We start from the raw sequence: 21,282 nt of genomic DNA on the forward strand, positions 1-21,282 counted from the left end.
GTACTTCCCAATTCAACTTCAAATGCCTATCTTTCCTTCTGCAACACGTCCTGTCATTACTATTTATAAGAGGCAGGCAATGGGCCTTCACTTCCTCATTCCTGGATTATGACCACAGCAATGCTGCCACTCTCTCTGATCCTTTGTTTTGGAAGCTTTCCCCATTGGCTGCTTCTGTCCTCCCTTTCAGCAGAAGGGAATGAACATGCTTATACCTGCCAGGTGTGAACTAAATGACCTTGAGGGTCTCTTGTAACCTGAAATTAAATGATTCAGTGAATATTTGATAAGGTTAGCATATGAATAAACAATAGGAATAAATAGGACCTTAACATCAAAGGTTTAAACAAAAAACTACTAAAGTGAATGAAATTTGTTTGATTTCATGAAGTGAAATCACTTCCACATATGCACCTTCAGGCACTTCCATGTCTAATTTTTTTCCCTTTAACATTCCTTCAGAAAACATACGGGTATCCTTATCTTATTTTCCAAGAAGGTAAAATTACTTTCCCAAGGTGACATGACACATGAGTAGCTAAACCAAGGTCCATAGCTCACTTTGGTGTCCAGGGCTCTGTGGTCTTTCCACTAAACCACACCGAACAAGGATGGTGCCAGTGAAAATGTTTCTGAAATTTTAGTTTAAAGCAGGCTCCTGTCTATGTAGGATCTTTTATCTCTCAGGGAAATTTTCACTAAACACACCCTGAATAACTCAACTGCAAGGATGGGCATAGGTCAATGAGCATAGTTATGTGCGCAAGGTGTGACTAACCAAGTATTCTAATCTAGAATCCAAATTTCCTTTTACAAACTTAATGATAAACACGGGATTTATCCACAAGAAAACACGTCCTGGCTCACTGTCAACTTCCATGTTCCATTTTATTCACAATCATGCCCTGACCATCTAGCTGACTGGGTTAGACATCTTCTGCATTCTGCTGCCATCACTGGGTCAGTGTTCCGTTAATGTTAATTCTGGGAGCGTGCCCGTAAATTTGTATTTTGAAAAACTAAAAAAAGTTGCTTAGATTTGTCAACACATATCTGAGTAGGCTTCAAATCGTAAACAAGGTTTGGCTCACTTTTTTAAAAGCCTGGTTGTATTTCACACCATATGAGGAGGGCTCTGAATGAGGAACTAGGGAACAAACCACCTCTTCAAAAGGCAGCTCACAGGAGGTTGGAAGGGAGTTGAGGAAACAGGCACATAGCAAGGAGGCACAGAAGGAAACGCTGAGGAAGGCAGGGAAGAGCAGAGATACACTTGAAATTATGGCTTCTCTATTATCTATGTTTTAAAAATAACTTATGTTCTGCACTGGTTTCTGGTGGGCATTTAGAAGGGAGAAAGGAAGAGTAACAGACTTTTCAAAACCAACTCCCAAGAATAACTTCTTAAATCTCAACCTTATAAAAAGTAGCAAAACCATTATGAACATAAATCCTCTTTTAAAAATTTAAATGCTATCTTATGTAATATCAAACATAACCTCCCCTGAAATGTCCAGGACATAGTTTACTTCTACTAGTGAAGATACCTGAAAGTTTGAGAGGCCCAACCAATGCCATTAAAACGAAGTTTTGCCGACAATCCAACTTTAAAATGAAATTTCTACCTCAATCTGGGGCTGTCCACAATCATTACTAATCACCATGACGGAAGCAGTTTCAAAGTAGATACAAAGTCACCAGGAATGACTGGTCAAGATGACCAAATAACAACCTAACCAGGCGTGCCAGTGCTCCCTCCCAGTCTACCCCATTTACAGAAACCACAGGCGTGGACCTCTCTCCTCTATAGCCTGTCTTTAAACTACACAAATAACGTTTCTCCTGGACTTTGTCAACTCTCCTGGGGAAGGGTTATGAAGGAATGACATAATTTTTAGAGTAAATGTAGGGATCTGAAGAGAAATGTGGTGTGCCACTCCAAGGAAGCAGAGATAAAATACAAAACTGATTGTTATACTTCCTTTCATGGAGACTTGTAATGTTCCAGATATAAAATACCTTAATTGCTGGCAGTTAAAAGGCTTGCTGATTTCCAAGGCTTCCTGTTTGTTAATGGTTGGTACTTGGCACATCTGGAAAATGATGGGGTCTTTCAGAAATATTTCTGGGAAGATGACCTATTTTCACTCTCTCTCTACGCAGGTTCACATCACCAGATGATGCTGGATATGGCTCCACTCCAAGGAAAACAACCTTTTCTTGGTCTTTCAATGGCTGTTTATGAGTATACAAGTGCTTTCAATACACTGCAAACTTGTTAGACAAGTCCCTCTGTCAATCTCACTCTACAGTGTGTGTGCTTCTGTGTGGTACACATCCTCACCTTCTCCCATAACTGACGCCCCCCTACTTTTAAACCTCAGAGATTTAACCGCCTCCCTCCCCCAACTTTTAAATCTCAGAGATTGTCTTGCAAGAGATTAATTTTCTTTTCCACTATCTGCTTAAAAATGCATCCTACAAAAGGGAAGAATAGGTGCCTCATTTTCCCGGACTCTTATTTGACTTCAGATAGCTATCGTCATTCATCGAGAGCTTAGAATATTGACTTATTCTGTGGAGTCCTCTTCTGAGGTAGATGTGGGAGATATTTGGAAGCTATAAAGATGCTACTCACTTTCGTAATGCCCTAATGTGTCGATCCTCCTCCCTTTTTTCTCTTTAGTTTGCTGATGAGAGCTGTTTAGTTCATTTACTAAGTTCTTATTTTCCCACAATGAAATGAAAAGAAACAGAGATTTAAAATTGTACAAAAACACTATAGAAAAAAAGGGAATCATTTTGTAGATAAACTTCATGTTGTGGTGTTGAAAGTTAAGGTCCACAAATCAAAATGCAGTCATTTCTACAGAGTTAGGCTTTTTCACTGCACTCCCAGTGAATCACGCTGTGGTTAGTTGAAAGTGCTGTTCACATAATAAATTAACCACCTCATTTCCTTCATCACCAAAATATACATAGCGCCCTCATACAGATTTGTTTTAATAAAAGTAATAAAGCAAGCCCAGAGGTTATGGCTGTTATGACATAATCACACCTCTGAGATTTAAAAACACTCACTTGCACATCATGCCTCAAACAGTCTTTGCAAGTCCCCTTCCAACAAAACCTAACTGCATTCATACCCTCTGGCCCCATGTATTCCAAATAAATAATGAAACAAAAGCCTTGTATATGTCAGAAAATTCTCCCTTTCAATTATGCATTTGAAAAGGATATACACTTTTTAATAATACAGTACAATAAACAGTTTGGGTGCCATGATCTAGATTATTAAAGACAATATATCAGCAGAGTTAAAAGTACACTAAGAGGAGATCGACACCATCCTGGCGAACATGGTGAAATCCTGTCTGTACTAAAAAAAATACCAAAAAAAAAGATTAGCTGGGCGTGGTGGCAGGTGCCTGTAGTCCCAGCTACTTGGGAGACTGAGGCAGGAGAATGGCATGAACCCGGGAGGTGGAGCTTGCAGTGAGCCGAGATCGCACCACTGCACTCCAGCCTAGGCAACAGAGCGAGACTCTGTCTCAAAAAAAAAAAAAAAAAAAAAAAAAAAAAAAAGTACACTAAGAAGGCAGCCAACTTGCCCACTGTCCCACCCAAAAATAGATTTTTTAAGGTTAGTTGTTCAAAATGACAACACATGTATTTCTGTGGACTGATAAACAATTTTCATTCTACACAAATCTAGGATAAGTAACTTTTCTTACCTGGTAATGATATGTAATTATTGAGAATAACCCGGGGGGGAAAATATCTCTTGTCAATATAATTTTCCCTCACTACAGACTTTTACCATTAGAATTCCTTTCCATGATCGCCAGAAAGAAAGACACTGTAACACAACTGTCTATAGCATAAGATAGATTGGGTGGAGAACTTTGCCATGAGTGAATCCATACCATAATTCAATAAGGCCATCCTTCCTGTCTCTGTACCACATTATAATCAATTTGCAGGCAGGGTTTATTTCCCACCTCAACTCTTATATCTTAGGCCCTCCTACAGGATTATGCATTTAATGCCTACTGTCCCTATAATAATGATGTCTTCCCCTTAAATTCAAAATGTAAGATAATCTTACAGACAATTACATTAGCCTGTGCTATTCTTACAGATCATGATCAACACACACTCCAACACACACATATAAAGGAATGAGTTAATCAACATACCTGAAAAATAACACGTATCAGATATTCAGGATACAGTTTTGAAATTCTCAGAAGTAGCCTCCCTAGTACTTATACATTTTATTTCTCTTCTCAATTGCTATAATCACCTAGCACAATCTTATATTTGGGTTCTCAACATTTTTTCTAATGTGAACATTATTATATTACATGGTATTTTCCCTGAGTAAAGTTAAACATTACATCCAAGATTCTTAGTGTGCCAAACATTATATCCATACATTATATCCCAAAATTCAGCAAAGCAGTAATACCTTTATGAAGGATTAAACATTTTTGGAGTAATCTTATTGCACTATTTTTAGTCTACAAACTGTGCATCCACACACACCAATATATGCATCCACACATAACCAGTATACTAAAAACTTCCTTAGGGCTCTGTATCAAAGATAAAATTACTAAGAATGTCCATAACTTACATTTTGATGAATAAGTTCACTTTAAAGGAAAAATTCTATTCTGATGAATCCCATGGTAACACAGATTTTTCTTGGATAAAGATATTATACTTTACATTAGAAGTCCTAATTACTGATTTAGCCATAATCAAAGAACATTCCTCTGATGTGTCCTGGTAAGGATTACTTCCACCAAAAACAGAACATGCATTGCGGAGGGGGTAAAGAAATGAAGAGATGTATGCTAAATTAAAGAACTCTAGTTCCTTCATCCATAGCACTCCTTCTCCACTTTCCTTAGGCATTCTCACTTCAACTACATGGCTGTTCTAATGCTCTCTGGCCCTAAATTATCAAACACCTTTCAAGCAGGTGCTCACATACAGAACTCCCACAGAAAGATCCAAGTCAAAAGAGAACAGAAAGGAGATGAGGTGTGCAAGATAGCTCTCTCCTATCCCATTAGGTTTCAAGAACCTTTTGCTTACCAATTCACAGAAAAACGATGTTCTAAGGCACCTTTTGAAAAGACATTTCATGTCCTCAGATCATTGGTTAAATGGCAAATACAATAAAGAAATAACAGTCCTTATAAAGGGTCAAGTAGTAAAGAGCTGTAAGTGTCACCTCCATACACTGAATTACACAAAGCATTCTATCACAAAGAAGGGAAAGAATGTGGCATTGGTTATTCTGGTCACTACCTCAGCTTTGAGACAGATTACATTTTGAATATGTTAACAAGGCCTTCACAAGGCCAGCCATTCACTATAAACTAAATCCAAGGGCTTGAAATTCACACAGAGAAAAACGCTGAGACACAAAATTGGAGACTGGATCAGTGTTCCAGATCACAGAATGTGTAAATGAGACAGAATATTTTCAGGAAACTGAAGTCTGAACACTAAAGCTCTAAAAATGTATACGAAAGTATAAAAAGTAAGTTGTATGCCAAATACAACCTAATAAAATAAGAAAAAAAGGCTATTTATGAAATAATAAAGTGGTTTTACCAACATCTTTACACATTTGTCATAACTATTCTCAATCGAGTACCAATACTCTGTTAAAAAGAAACTGTCATGGTTGAAATTGTGCACGCACGTGCGCGCGCGCGCGCGCGCACACACACACACAGTCATCCCTTGGTATCCATGGGGGATTTTTTCTAGGACTCCCTGCAGATATCCGAATCCATAGGTACTCAAGGCCCTGATACAAAATGGTGTAGTATTTGCATTTAACCTATGCTGCACAACCTCCTGTATACTTTAAATCATCTCTAGATTACTTACAATACCTAATACAGTGTAAAGGCTATTTAAATAGTTGTTATACTGTATGGTTTAGGCAACAATGACAAGGAAAAAAAGTCTGTACATGTTCAGTACAGATGCAACTATCCTTTTTTTCCCCTCAATATTTTCAATCCGTAATTAGTTGAATTTGGAAGCCCCAGATATGAAGGGCTGACTATATACACAAGTATACATTTATGTGTGTGTGTGTATATACACACACACACACACACACACACACACACACACGAATGTGACTATCAAAATTCTGCTGGGAAATGATCCAGACTGCAAGAACACACCAAGGTCCCTGTCTGGACAAAAAACTGAACAAATTCTTACCTTGAACATAAAGGACTTAACACTTTTAAGGATCAAAGTATAAGACTGGAAGAAAACTAGAAAGGAAAACAATGATTTTCAACATATTTTCTTCAAAGGAGTTTCATTTTAAAAATACCAGTTAACAGTTCAGGTTTAAAAATTTAAGTGAAAGGCTACACTTTTTAATGTAACCTTGATTTTTACAAGATTTCCAGGTGTTCTGAATGCATGTTACAGTGCATTACATTACAGTGCATTCAAAACACCTGGATCTAAGAACATTTGTGACCAGGTTACTTTTTTTATTTTAAATGAACAAGAATTGTTTTAAAATTAAACACAATAGACACATTTTCAGTTCTGATCCCACTTCAACAATAATTTGGAGAGGCTACAAAATTTTATAGTGTGTTTATAATAAAGTTTAAAAAAATACAATAAATGGTCAACTATACCAATAATCTACCATGTATTCAATCAGAAATACTTACTGAGTATCTACCATGTGCCAGGTCCTGGGAGCTGTAAATACAAGAGGAGGAAACACCCTGCCCTCATATAAGGGCTTTTATTGCATTAGAAGAGAAACACAGTAAGCAAATAAATACTGTGATTTCAGACACTTAACACTAGCTGTTCTTTTGTGTGTGTTGAGGGGACAGTTAGCCGGGAGCAGGTTCCTGCTTCACAGAGAAGATAAGAAATGCAGGGGAACAACTCCTCACAGTCCTGCTATCTTCCATCTCTTCCCAGGCACCTACTACCCCACAGGAGTCTCTCTGGAGTTCCTCTCCATTTTCTTCCTTAGGCTATTCCTGGAGGCATCCTGTGGATGCCATCTCCTCAGGCAACCAGCTGCCTCCCTCTTCAGCATATTCACCTTCTCATTCTCTACTTCTACCTCCTCCCAGTGACATTCAACACCTTCAAATCCTGACCTCCTTAAATAATTCTCTTCCCTAAACATTTGCATACACTTGTCTCTCAAAAGCTTACCCTTCATTCAGTCCCGGATTTACTTCTTTCTGACTTCCGCCTCCACCGCTCCAGTGAAATTATTTTTATGGTCATCATCAACATTTTAAATGGGTAAGTTCACTTAAAAGGAAAATTTCTTTAAAGGAAACATTTAAAATTAAACACAAAAGACACATTTTTCAGTTCTGTTCCTATTTCATCTTGGCAGTGTTTTACAATACAGATTTTTGCTTCTTCAAACTCTCACCCTTAGATACTGGCATGTCCTAATTTTCCTCCTACATTACATACACTGCAATGTGCATTCAAAACACCTAGAAATCTTGTTAAAATCAGATTCTGATTCAACAGGCCTGAGGGCCCAGGAGACCTTCAGCAGGGTCTCCTGTTAATCACAACAGACCAGCAGCACAGTTACCACCTGAGTGCTTACTAAGAAACACAGACTCTCATTGCTCACTCCAGGTTAACTGAATCAGAATTTGCATCTTTAACAAAGGGATTTTATAAGCATAGTCAAGTTTGAGGAGCATTAGAGACCAGTGGTTCTCAAACCTACGCCAATAAAACACAGATTACAGGGTCCAATCCCCCAGAATTTCTGATCCTACAGGTCTGGGAGGGAAGTGAAAGAATGTGCATTTCTAGCAAATTGGAGATGATATTGATGGTGCTAGTCTAGTGACTGTATTTTGAGAACTAGTGATTCTCTGCCCTGGTTGTACATATGAATCACAAGTGAATTTTAAGAGGCTTGTTGACATGTGGGGCCCACCCCCAGACCAATTAAACTATAATCTCTGGGGATGTAGCCTAGGTATTTTTAAAAAGTCCCCTGCATAATCTTAAGGTTTCTCATTTAAATAATTTAAGAGTGAGGGAAGCAGGTAGTGGCGAAAAGAAAACAGTAAATGATAAATGCTAGTTAAATGGCAGTACCATTGTTGTAACATATACCATAATTCCTTAAACATCTGCTCTACCCAACTCTGCCCCGTATATGAGCACTAGAAATTTGGCAGTCTACAGGTTTGTCGTAGTCCACGTCTGTCTAAAATGACTATGGGGGAAAAATAACTATTTAATTCTTAAAATTCACAGAAGAAAAACCTACTATTTATGAGATAAGATATGTTTTAAGATAGTGTCAAAACTGTGCCTTACAAAGCATTTGACTTCGTGCAACATTAGGGGCTTGACAAAGATTTCTAAGAATATTATGAAGGGAAAGGTGACCTATAATATTAAATGTATATTTAAATTTTCACTAACAATGAAAATAGCTTTTTTCTGATTATAAGTAAATTCTCACTGTAACATACACACGTACACACACATCCATCAATGTATAGGGAAGACACTAAAACCAACTGAAAGCCAAAGTTCCCAAGTTAAAGCATCTTTAGCATTTGATCAAGCTTTCCTGCATCTTTTTAAAAACTTATGAAATATGTAACAAAAGTTACAGAGTATAAGAGACACCAACCAGTTTAAGAAATAAGATATTATAAATATGATTGAAACTCCTGGCGTACCTCTCCTAGTTCCCATTTTTCTCTCATTCAATGCCCCATCCAAACTATCATCTTAAATTCTGTGCTTATTTTTATAATCTTACTATATATAGGTATTCATAAACACTATATATTTTATATTTTTAAATTTTTTATCAGTCCCATAATACTGTACATATTCTGCAACTTACATTCTCTCTTAACATTACATCTTATGAGGTTTCTCTGTATTAATCTAGCAGCTCTAACTGGGTCATTTTCACTGCTCTATCTATCTATCTGTCTGTCTGTCTATCTGTCTGCTCTTTCACAGTCTTGACTTTACTAGTATATCTTTCCAGTTTCCAGATGATGAGCACAGTATTTCCAAATTTTCACTACTATAAATATTGCTTCAATTAATTTTTTTTTTTTTTGACACAGGGTCTCACTCTGTTGCCCCAGCTGGAGTGCAGTGGCGTAATCACAGCTCACCGCAGCCTTGATCTTCCAGGCCCAAGTGATCCTTCCACCTCAGCCACCCCAGTAGTTGGGACTACAGGTGTGCACCACCGTGCTCAACTAATTGTTTTATTTTTTTGTAGAGATGAGGTCTCACTATGTCACTCAGGCTGGTCTCAAACTCCTGGGCTCCCAAAGTGTTGGGATTACAAGTGTGAGCAACCATGCCCAGTCTCAATGAATTTATTGTGCATGTCTTCTTATGTTCACTTCAGAGAATTTTTCTAGGCTATATACATTTTGCAACAGAATTGTCGAGTTGAAGAGAATTCTCATCTCCAACTTTGTTAACTTCCACTGCTCTCCAAAGTGGTGGCACCAATTTATACGGCTACAAATAATGTAAAAGATTCCAAGTGTTCCACATGCTTGCTAACATCTGAATTATCAGACTAATTATTAACAACAGCCTGAAGGGTTTATGGCTTTAGCGTGCATTTCCTCCATTCATGGTGAGAGAGAGAATTTTTTTCCTATCTTTATTATTCTTTTGTATCTCCTCTTCTGTGAATTGCCTATTCATAGCCTTTGCCTGTTTTTCTCTGGAACTGTCTTTTCATGTCTTGATTTCCAAGAAATCTTTATATATTCCGTATCATTTACAGTTTATGTGTTGTAAATATAATAACTTCTCCCTGTCTATGGATGGTCAATATATTGTTTTCTGACGGAGAGATGTTTTATATTCTAACGCAGTAGAATTTACTAATCTTTTCCTTTATGATAGTATTTTTAATGTCATATAATTTTTTAAATGATCATATAATTATTAGTTTTAAACACTGAAAGTACCTTAAAGTTTTAGAAATTGTAACAGTGACTTTTGTGCTAACGTATGAAACTAGAAAACTAGAAGGTGAACTTGAAACTGAAATGGATCTAGTTTCACCGCCAAGGTCAATGACATACACAGAGTAAGCAAACAAAAGATAAAGGAAATTAGATATGTCATTTTAATAATTTAAGGCATTATTGGTAAAAGGTTCTTCAAATCACGCTATCATTTCACATTTCTTTTAAAGATAAGTAATGGTGTTACACTAGGTTATGTGTGTATATATATGGCTTATTACATTGTTGGTGATTTCTAGGAACTTGAGAAAACTAAAGCTAATATTTCAACATAGGAAGCATAATTCATCCTGAAGCGAAAAATACCCAGAAAAGAAATTTTAAAACTTGAAATTTAAGGAATAAATAGCAAATTCTAACACATGAGATGGGTTCATACACCTAGTCAAGGTCAATTACTTGTTTTCCTTCAGTTAGGTCTCTGCTTTGTCACAAGTGAATGCAATATCGGAATTGCAAGGCTAACTCTGAATTTCACTTATAATACCCTGTAAAGCAAAGATTCAGTACAGCCCATATCCTGGGCCTTAGAGTCAAGGGACAAGATTGCAAAACCATTTTGGCAGAGAATTCAGCTGTGTAAATAATGCCTCAGTTTTAGAACAATTTCCTCTGTTTCACCTTTGTGTTTTCTCTATTTCAAAATACTGCTTTTGTGTATGGGGCAAAAATCCAGACAAAAGTCACCTAGGTGACTGGGCATGGGACAGACTCTCTTCTGTATCCCACTATACAATGATAATTAAGGAATTAACATGTTTTAAAAGATTTGAGCAAACACTGTAGAACAGACGAGAAACCTTACTTTATTCAGACCTAAACTAAAACTCCATTTAATAATCTCTACATGTTGACTATAAAACAGTTTAAGTTGTTTTTTATTTTTTTGATTTGTTTTTACATAGAATTGATCCCACAGAGCAGGAATGAAAGAAAATGCAAATTCCCACCTTTGAGGTTTTACCGTGAAAAATTTCCGCTGGGAAGATGATTTTCCTTTTACAGTAACTATTCATTATCCACAATAATGAAGAATAAAGATGGCTGGATATATAATCCAATAAGAGTTCCAAAAACTTATTTTGGCCAACCATTTCATTCTCTATCATCATCAAATGATCTAACAGAGAGGCACAAAAGGAGGAAAGAGCACTGTTCTGAGTCTTTCCTACTTTACTGTGTGTGTTCATTACCAAATGGAGGTGTTAATGAGCATGAAAATATCTAAAACACAGTCCAAAGAAGAAAAAAATATCAAGTAAATCCAGTGTATTTAAGTTGTGCTTTCAGGATATGACAAGGCCAAGCTAAACCACCATTCCCCACGTCCCAGAGAACTCAACAGAGCCAACCCTGCATCATCCTGCTCTCACTCTGGAGTGTTTTCTTGGGAGTAACACCAAGCCACTTTCCAGCAAAGTCTTTAGGGGTCAGTTAGGGATATGTTGTCATTTGACCACACTGGCTGCCTCTCTCTCCAGAAATAATGACAGGCATGTGTTTTTAAAATCACCTCTCCCCATTTTCTAAGACAAGGATTGGAACGCTGCCTTTAGCATTTTAGCTGTTATTAAACCAAAAGTATTTTAGTTTCTATTGAAATAATATTATAGCTTCTATTATTTCATCTATTTAACATTCTCTCTTTGAACAGCTTTCATTTTTTAAATCAGCAGTGTCTGTCCATCTACTCATATCTTAAATCAAAATGAAAATAAGTATTAAGTTTACACTGAAAGTACTTAGAAGTCCAGATTAAAAATAAATTCAGTCCCACCCTGGTTGTAAGGGAAATCTATGGTAATGGCTACACATTTCACAACAAATTTTTCCTAATACATATTCACTATAGGAAGTCTGAAAAACAAAAAGTGAAAAAAAAAAATCACATCAACCGAAGAATAAGTATCAGTCACCTGCTGAGTTTTTTTCTTCAATGTAAACGCATGCCTACATTTTTAAAACACAAATTGGTTTTCTTTCTTTATTTATTTATTTTTCTTTTTGAGACGGAGTCTCGCTCTGTTGCCCAGGCTGGAGTGCAGTGGCGCGATCTCTGCTCACTGCAAGCTCCGCCTCCTGGGTTCACGCCATTCTCCTGCCTCAGCCTCCAGAGTAGCTGGGACTACAAGCCCCGCCATCACGCCCGGCTAAATTTTTTTTTTGTATTTTTTAGTAGAGATGGGGTTTCACCTTGTTAGCCAGGATGGTCTCGATCTCCTGACCTCGTGATCCACCTGCCTCAGCCTCCCAAAGTGCTGGGATTACAGACGTGAGCCACCGCACCCGGCAAATTGTTTTTATTCTGCATCAACCACTTTGTTGAAATTTTAAAATATTATGTCAAGAGCAATTTCTCACGTTATTAAATCTTCCTTGAAAGCCTGTTTTAAATAGTTGTATATTTCAACTCATACCATAATTTTAAAAACTATTTTGCTATTATAGTTGCTTCTAATATTTTGCTATTACAGCAAACTTATGTATGAATCTTATCAGCAGTTCTTATTGTCTTAGAACTAGCTAAAGGGAGAACTAAAAGAAATGAATTTTTACAAGTGCATTTTAATAGATATTAACTATTTGCTAGAAACAGTAATTTAGACTTCTACCAGCAGTGTATATAAATGTTCACCTCACTGTATCCTTCTGACTTGCACAGATTTTTTCATCTTATTACAACTTTACTTAATTGTTTGGTTGAAATAATAACAGCTTTTAAAATTTGGGTTTTTTTGATAGAGAGAAATTTGTATATCTTCCACAGTAAATGGTATGCAGTGGCTCTTTACATATTTTATGTAAATATTTTATATAAACCAACTACAAATGTATATAAATAAAAAATAAAACAAAACCTTAATCATAAAATATGTAGTTATCACATATACATTTGTGGCAAATAATTTTCCTAATTCATGACATGGCTTTAAAATTATGTGTTAATAAATGACCCAGCAAATCCACTCTGAGGTATACATCCAAGAGAAATAAAAACATACATAGAAACGAAAATGTTCACAGCAGCATTATTTATAATAGTTGAAAGGTAAAAACAATCAAAAAGTCTAACAACTGATGAATGAACAAAATATCTCACACACACATATACACACAATGGAATACTACTTAGCCATAAAAAAAGAATGAAGTACTGATACATACTGCAATGCAGACCACCTCTGAAAACATTATGAGGAAAGAAGTCAATCATAAAAACTCACTTATTGTATGATTTCATGTATATGAAGTATCTAGAGGAAAATAGATTAGTGTTGTCTAGGGCTGGCAAAGAAAGGACAATGGAGAATGACTGCTAATGAATGAGTTTCTTTTTGGGGTGATGAAAATGTTCTATTTTCACAACTCTATGACTATACTAAAAAAATCATTGACTTGTACATTTTAAATGAATGAATTGTATACGTGCAATTATGCACATATCAATAAAGCTGGGTTTCTTCGTCTTTTTAAGAGATGAATGTCTCACTATGTCATCCAGGCTGGAGTGCAGTGGTTATGCACAGGCATGATCATTGCTCACTATCGCCTTAAACTCCTGGGCTCAAATGATCGCCTGCCTCAGCATCTTAAGTAGCTAAGGCCAGGTGTGTGTCACCATGCCTAGCTTCAAGCTGTTTTTAAAATGTATATATTAATATGGTATGGTCTACTAAGACTCCTGCAAAAACAGTGAATTTGTCTCATCTAATTTTTAGAAAAGTTAGTAATATGCATATTTCTTGAAGCTATGCTGTTAGGTAACAGATTGCTCAGGGCACTTATATTTTCTTGGAAGACTATTATTAATATGAAATATCTTTCTTTTTCCTATTTAATGATTTTGCCTTAAGTTCTATTTTGTCTAATGTCAATACCACTATGGCTGTCTTTTTCATTTAAGTGGAACATTTTAATCCAAACCTTTAATATCAAGGCTGTTTTTTTCTTTAGGAGTGTCTCTTGCACATATATAACTTAAAGCTGTGCTTTATTTTGTAAAGTCTGAAATTCTATTAATAGGAGAAGTTAGCCCATTCACTTTTAAATACCTATTACTTATTCCTATCTCCTTATATTTTATTGTTTATTTCCTATACTTTCTTATTTTCTCTTCTCTACCTTTGGATGAAATTATAAACTTTTTACATTTTACTCTCATGATTTATATTAACTATCTTATTTGTGGTTGTTCTTCATATGTTTCAGGTTACATTTTTAATCAAATTCTAGAGTTAATTTATATCTGAATCTTTTTCCTGAAAAAGAATCTTAATACTTTTTATCATTTCTTTTTCTTCCACTCTCTCATGTTGAACTGATCTGATCCAGACTTAAATATTTAAAGATTAACATTATAGATTTTAAAAAGTATCAGGCTCAACTATACATTTTACCGTGTGTACATGTTTCCCATGTCATGTCTTTCCCTTCTTTGGACACTCCCCTGCTTTTGGGAAGGGAGTACTTCTATAAATTCTTTCAAAGAAGGTGTGAAACAATCAGAGAAGGTTCAAAATTGTTTTTATTTTCCACTCACACTGAATTGATGGTTTGCCTCATTTAGAATTATAAGTTCAAAATGTTTTTTTCCCACAACTTCACAATTACTGCATTCTATCTTCTATCATTTATTTTTTATCAATAATAGGCCTGATGTCAATCTCATTCTTTCCTTTGCAGATAAACTATGTTTGCTCTCTGAATACTTTGTCAGTTCCTCTTTATCACGTATTCTGAAATTTCATAAGCAAGCATTTAGTGTAGGCCTTTTGTTATTCTTTACTTCTGCCCTCATAAGGTGTTTTCAGAAGACTTGTCTGTCTTCAGTTTGGGAAAATTTCCTTCTATTACTTCTGTGATTATAACTCCATACTACTTCAATTTTACATCAGATGAACACTGAAGGTTTAGAATGTCTTCTATATCATGTGACTTTTGTTCATGCTTTCCACCGTTTTCAGTTCAAAACTGTATTCTGAAGGAACTCAATCTTACAATTCATTAATTTGCTTTTAACTGTGTCCACTCTATTTAGTCCAATTAGGCATTTTAATCCTGGTAATTACATTCTTAAATTCTAAGATATTTGATAGGTTTGCATTCATTTTAATACATATGTTCTTTATAAATGCAATAATCTCTCTTTTCTCTCTGTGAATCTTACTTTCACTTATTTCAAAGTCTCTCTTACCTATTCATTGTCTCACTGGGTATTGCCTTTTGTTTATTAAGTTTGGTGCCTCATTTGTCTACCATAGGTTTTCCTCAAATGTTTAATCATTCTTGGTAGTGAGATCATTTCAGAGTCCCTAACTGTCTGTCTATGTATGCTGTTTCTGTTTACTATTCCTCACCTCCAGTGATAACGTGAGAAATGTGGGACATCATGCCAGGTGTCATGTACATGGCAGGAATTTGTCTTCTCAGGAAGAGGCTCCTTGAGCTTCCTGACAATCGAAGGTATCTTGAGGTATCTCCCAGCCTCTCTGGCCTATGTTAAGGTCATTGCTTTAGCTTGGATTCAGAGTATATTGGCAGAGGAGGTTACTACAGGCCTAGCTTCTCTATATGTATCTCCTTATCTAATACTTCAGACCTTCTCCCCACTATTTGAATCTGACTAGTTTGGCTCTACCTGGAACTGCACCTACCTCCAGAACACACTGATACACAATGATCTGTATATGTTTTGAACTGTGACTCCACCAGGTTTTATTTCTCCGTGGGTGTGATTCCTCATGCTTAGTATCTGTAAGGAATTCCTGAGATTTCCATCCACTAATGGGAGGGACCCTTTCTTGTTTTCCCATGCCGTTATCAATTTATTCGAATAAATATATATTTATATAGGTACACATGTACACCTTTTCTGTCAATGCATGGAATTAGGAGTTGGGAATATGCAGCTGATGATGGTAGTGTAATTAAAGAAAAGCATTAATTCAGCCTACCATCTTGATCACGTTCTTAGTTTCATTATTTGCTGAACAGTGAGTAGTCCAATGCTAATACAGCTATTTTTTTAAATGTCAGACTCGTATATCCAACTCCTATTTGACATCTTTCCTTGAATTTCTTAAAGGCATCTCAAGCTTAACATGTCTAAAACTGAATTACTGATTTTAATCCACCAAACCTGCTCTACTCAAGCATCATCTATATATCAGAACCCTTGGAGCAAATTCTTCATAATTCCTTTTCCCTCACTTATTACCACATAGACCTGACAAAATAGACTTGACTTCTTTCCATCTTCACTGCCATTAACTTTGTCCAAGCACTATTATTTGTCACCTGGGCCAGTACAAGAACCTCCTAGTTGTTCCTATTGCTTCTCTTCTTCCTAAGTCACTCTTCCCAGATCAGCCAGAGCCAATGCTTAAAAATATAAATCAGATTATGTCACCTCCCCTTGCTTAAAACTCTTCTATTACTTCTCACTGCTGTTAAAATGAATTCCGAAGTCTTTCACATTAAATGTTATCTCTGAATCCCAATCTGGAGGTTAAGTCTCCACTATTTATTTAAAGATCTCTTTGAAGTCAGTAGCTTATTAGCCTGCCCAGGTTTCATAAATTTGGAAGCTTCTCTTTATTCCACTACCTTGCCAAGATGCTCCATAACTTTATCTTGAATGAATATAATTCCTCTTCATTATAACACCTGTATCACAAAACTGTTATAGTTGTACTTTTTCTTTTTCAAGATGGAGTCTCGCTCTGTCACCAGGCTAGAGTCCTGTGGCGCAATCTTGGCTCACTGCAACCTCTGCGTCCTGGGTTCAAGTGATTCTCCTGCCTCAGCCTTCCATGTAGCTGGGACTACAGGTAAACGCCACCATACCTGGCTAATGTTTGTATTTTTAGTAGAGATAGAGTTTCGTTATGTTGGCCAGGCTGGTCTCAAACTCTTGACCTCCAGTGATCCACCTGCCTTGGCCTCCCAAAGTGCTAGGATTATAGGCATGAGCCACTGCATGTAGCCAGTTGTACTCTTTAGATAACAGTCATTTCTATCTACCTGTAGCTAGATCAGTCCCTTTACCAACTATCTTTCTGAAATGAGTAAGTCCAGTTAAAAGTCTGAATGCCTTAGTCCAACTTGCTATAAAATGGAAATATTCCCAGTTGAATCTCAATATATGACAGGTTAATCCAAGCTTTGCTACCATGTGATCTTGGGTAAATGTCTTAAGTACTCCAGGACACAGACTCTTTTTCTATCAAATGAGGAGGGTAGGGTTACACGAATTCTAAGGTGTCTTCCATATCTAGTAGTCACAAAATCCATGATATGATATATTTCTTTAGAAAAAGTGTAGTATAGTACCTATCATTCAAATCCCATAAAAATTATACAGAAGGAAATACTCTATTTCACAATTAACAGCTTTTGACAAAGAGGAAAACAATTTGACCCAAACCTTCTGGAGACAACTTAAGCCCCACGTACCATTTTGCTATCACCATAAATTCACTCTGCCAACGTTTAGTGCTGTCTTGAATTGTCCAATGAACACATACAACCTCAAGAATTAAAAATACAGTAACAACAAAAATGAGTACTACTATTACCTACCACTTCTCTAATCACACATAAGATCTACTTACTACTGTGAACATCAAGATCAATGCACGATATCACTATTGTAATTATTTTAGAATGCCACGAACTGCACCCATGTAAGGTAACAAACTTAATCAACGGAATGGTTTTAGACTATTTTGGGTAACGACCAAAAACGAACTATAATAATCAAGTAGGAATGGGAAATACAGGAAAAAAACAAGACAGAGAAGGTACCAAAAACATTTCCTTGAAAGGTCAATAAAGATCAATAGTTCATACCGGTTTACACAAAGAGCCAACATGTCCCTGTAGCACCTCCACTTTTATAATAATGTTAAAAGAAGAGGCTCTCTCTCCAAATTAGTTATTAGTTTCATCCAGTGTTTTCATAGTCTTTAAATCTGACCACAGTCAATTCTAAGTCTTAATCAAAATCATTAACACCAGAACAACGATGACAAAAATAATTCCCTCCTTCCCTGATGACTTAAAACTCCTACTTCCCACAAACTGTATAACCTTGAAAATGGGAATCTACTCCCATAGACACTTAATTACTATGCCAGGTTTGAGTACTGCTCCTTGTATTGATGGACTTCATAAATTAAATGATCCACATTGCTTTACCTGATACATTCCAACTCCAATGTGCTTCGGCTCAATTTTCACTAGCTCAGCTAATGGATCTTGTACACGCCTTGCTATGGAAACTGAAAAAATAGAATCAGAAAACAAGTATGACTTAATGTGAAAAGCAGTACCTAATAATTACTTACATTAGTTCCTCATAATTTAAGTACTTAATCCTGTCCCTCCTCATCATCCCTCTAAAAAGGCCAACAATTTAGCTAAGTTTCAAAGTTCTCTTTTCCCCACACACAAAAAGTAAATGCAAACTTTCATGATGAATTATGTCATCAGAATTCCTAAGCATTCTTGAACACAAGTAGTTTGACAGGATTATAGATTTAGAAAAACAAATAAAACGTTTATTCCCTATACTTACAAGATTACCTATTCATTCTTTATGTAAAGCATAATAGGATACCTCATGCTTCACAGAGCAAGCAAAATCTTGTTTTAAATAATTCTGCATCATTACAAATATGATATTTTTATATGTCAAATATGCTTATTAGAACTAGGTCCCCCAAATAATGAACAAATGATATAATTACCTCCTTTTTTAAAGTTCCCTTTTTTTAGAGATAGGGTCTCACTCTGTTGCCCTGGATAGACTACAGTGGTGCCATCACAGTTCACTGAAGCTTTGAATTCCTGGGCTCAAGCAATCCTCTTGCCTCACCCTTCCAAAGTGTTGGGATTACAGGCATGAGCTACTGCACCCAGCGGAATCATATCTTAATGCAACCAGAGATCAAGCTACTTGGCTAATGAATATACTCATGTGGCCTTGAATATGACTGCAAGATTGCCCTGGCAAGTGATCTCCTTCTGTCCCAACTGCTTGTCTCTTAACACACCATAGTTCTAATTACATCCCTTTCTTGACCATTACAATCCATGCTCAAGAAACTTTAGAGTTAATTTCAAACATTCCTTTAACTGTGTCACGATTTTACTTGATCGTCATTTATTGTCATTTTTTTACCAAATATCAATAAAAATTCACATCTTTCATTTATAAGATAGAGTTAGCTAGAAAAAAAGATATTACAACTCTTACGAATAGTTCTAAAGGTAACCTCCCTCTCCAGTAGCATATTTACGTTGAGTCTTTCTACATGAACTGCTTCCATTTTCAAAACACATGGAAGCTGATCAGTGTCACCTTCTCATACAGGTTGGATGAAATATAAATTCATTAAGTGAAAATATTAAGACCATCAAGGAAAATCCTGTGCCTGTTTCCATGTTAAGCTGTTCAAGGTCTGGAAACAAAAGTCATCTCTTGCAAGTGACTCTCAGATTCTCCAGTCACCGATTTGTACCACTTCTCTAATCAGACATAAGATCTACTTATCTACTGTGAACATCAAGTTCAACGCATGATCATTCAAGTTTTTTTCATATCCTTTATTACTACATCTAACATATAGTGACATATAGCTCCTTGCAAAGCAAGCTTAGAGAACATTGAGCTGGTGTTATACAATCTATTTCTCTCCCAGAAGAGATAGGGATTCCAAGCCTTCACATACATCTTTATTATTTAAAGAAATCAATTACAAAAGGTTAGTTAGTGCAAGCACTGAAGGTGATAGGAGAAATGCTTTCCTCTAATAACCACATTCATTATTACAGATTTAAAGTAGAGATATGCTTGAATTTCTCTAAAGCAAGTATTATTTCTTTAGCCTAACATTTAAATGTGTAATGTAAATGTAACATTTAAAAGAAAGAATGATTTTCAACACGTATACATTGCCTATATTCTTTTGAGTAAAAACAACAAGAAAAGCCCGCACAACAGTAAACCAAGTCAAGAATTTAAGAATACATGGATACCTCATTGTATTGCATTTCATTTTATTGTGCTTCTCAGACACTGCATTTCTTACAAATTGAAAATTTGTGGCAACCCTGAGTTGGGCAAGTCTATTGGCACCATTTTTCCAACAGCATGGGCACACTTCTGGTCACTGTGTTACATTCTGGTAACTCTCAGCAATATTTCAAAATTAAATTATATTTGTTATGGTAATCTGTGACCAATGATCTTTGATATCACTATTGTAATTGTTTTAGAACATCACGAACCACACCTATAAGGTAACAAACTTAATCAATAAATGATGTGTGTGTTCTGACTGCTCCACCAAGTGGCTATTCCCCTCTCTCCCTCTCCTGGGGCCTCCCTATTCCCTGAGACACAATGGTATTGAAATTAGGCCAATAAATAACCCTACAATGACCTCTAAGAGTTCAAGTAAAAGGAAGAGTCGCATGTCTCTTACTTTAAATCAAAAGCTAGAAATAATTAAGCTTATTGAAAAGACATGTTGAAAGCTGAGAAAGGCTGAAAGGTGGCCCTCTTGGGCCAGTTAGCAAAGTGGTGAATGCAAAGGAAGAGTTTTTGAAGGAAATTAAAAGTGTGACTCCAGTGAACACACAAATGATAAGGAAGCAAAACAACTTTTTGCTGATATGGAGAAAGTTTGAGTGATTAAACCAGCCACAACATTCCCTTAAGCCAAAGTGTAATCCTGAGCAAGGTCCTAACTCTCTTCAATTCCGTGAAAGCTGAGAGAGGTGAGGAAGCTGCAAAAGAAAAGTTTGAAGACAGCAAAGGCTGGTTTGTGAGGGTTAAGGAAAGAAGCCATCTTCCTAACATAAAAGTACAAGATGAAACAGCAATTGCTGATATAGAAGCGGCAGCAAGTTATCCAGAAGATCTAGTTAAGATCATAATGAAGGTGGCTACAATAAACAGCAGATTGTCAATGTAAACAAAATAGCTTTCTCATGGAAGAAGATGCCATTTCATTTAGGACTTTCATAGCTAGAGAGGAGAAGTCAATGCCTGGCTTCAAAGATTCAAAAGACAGCCTGACTCATTTTATCAGAGGGGAATGCAGCTGGTGACTCTAAGTTGAAGTCAAGGCTCATTTGCCATTTTGAAAATCCCTGGGTTCTTAAGAATTATGCTAGATTATGTAGCATC

At 36.2% G+C, this 21,282-nt stretch overlaps 1 protein-coding gene across 1 annotated transcript in view; it reads right to left on the bottom strand.

Annotated features, from left to right (window-relative positions):
• Window positions 1-21,282, bottom strand: part of SRBD1 (S1 RNA binding domain 1) — a 217,082-nt gene that overhangs the window by 58,078 nt on the left and 137,722 nt on the right. Inside the window, exon 17 of the mRNA XM_011975429.1 lies at window positions 18,285-18,367. Within this exon, the coding sequence (XP_011830819.1) occupies window positions 18,285-18,367 (83 nt within the window). The remainder of the gene's footprint in view (window positions 1-18,284; window positions 18,368-21,282) is intronic.

This window comes from Mandrillus leucophaeus, unplaced genomic scaffold, assembly GCF_000951045.1.
Source record: "Mandrillus leucophaeus isolate KB7577 unplaced genomic scaffold, Mleu.le_1.0 Scaffold1558, whole genome shotgun sequence".
Taxonomy (NCBI): Eukaryota; Metazoa; Chordata; class Mammalia; order Primates; family Cercopithecidae; genus Mandrillus; species Mandrillus leucophaeus.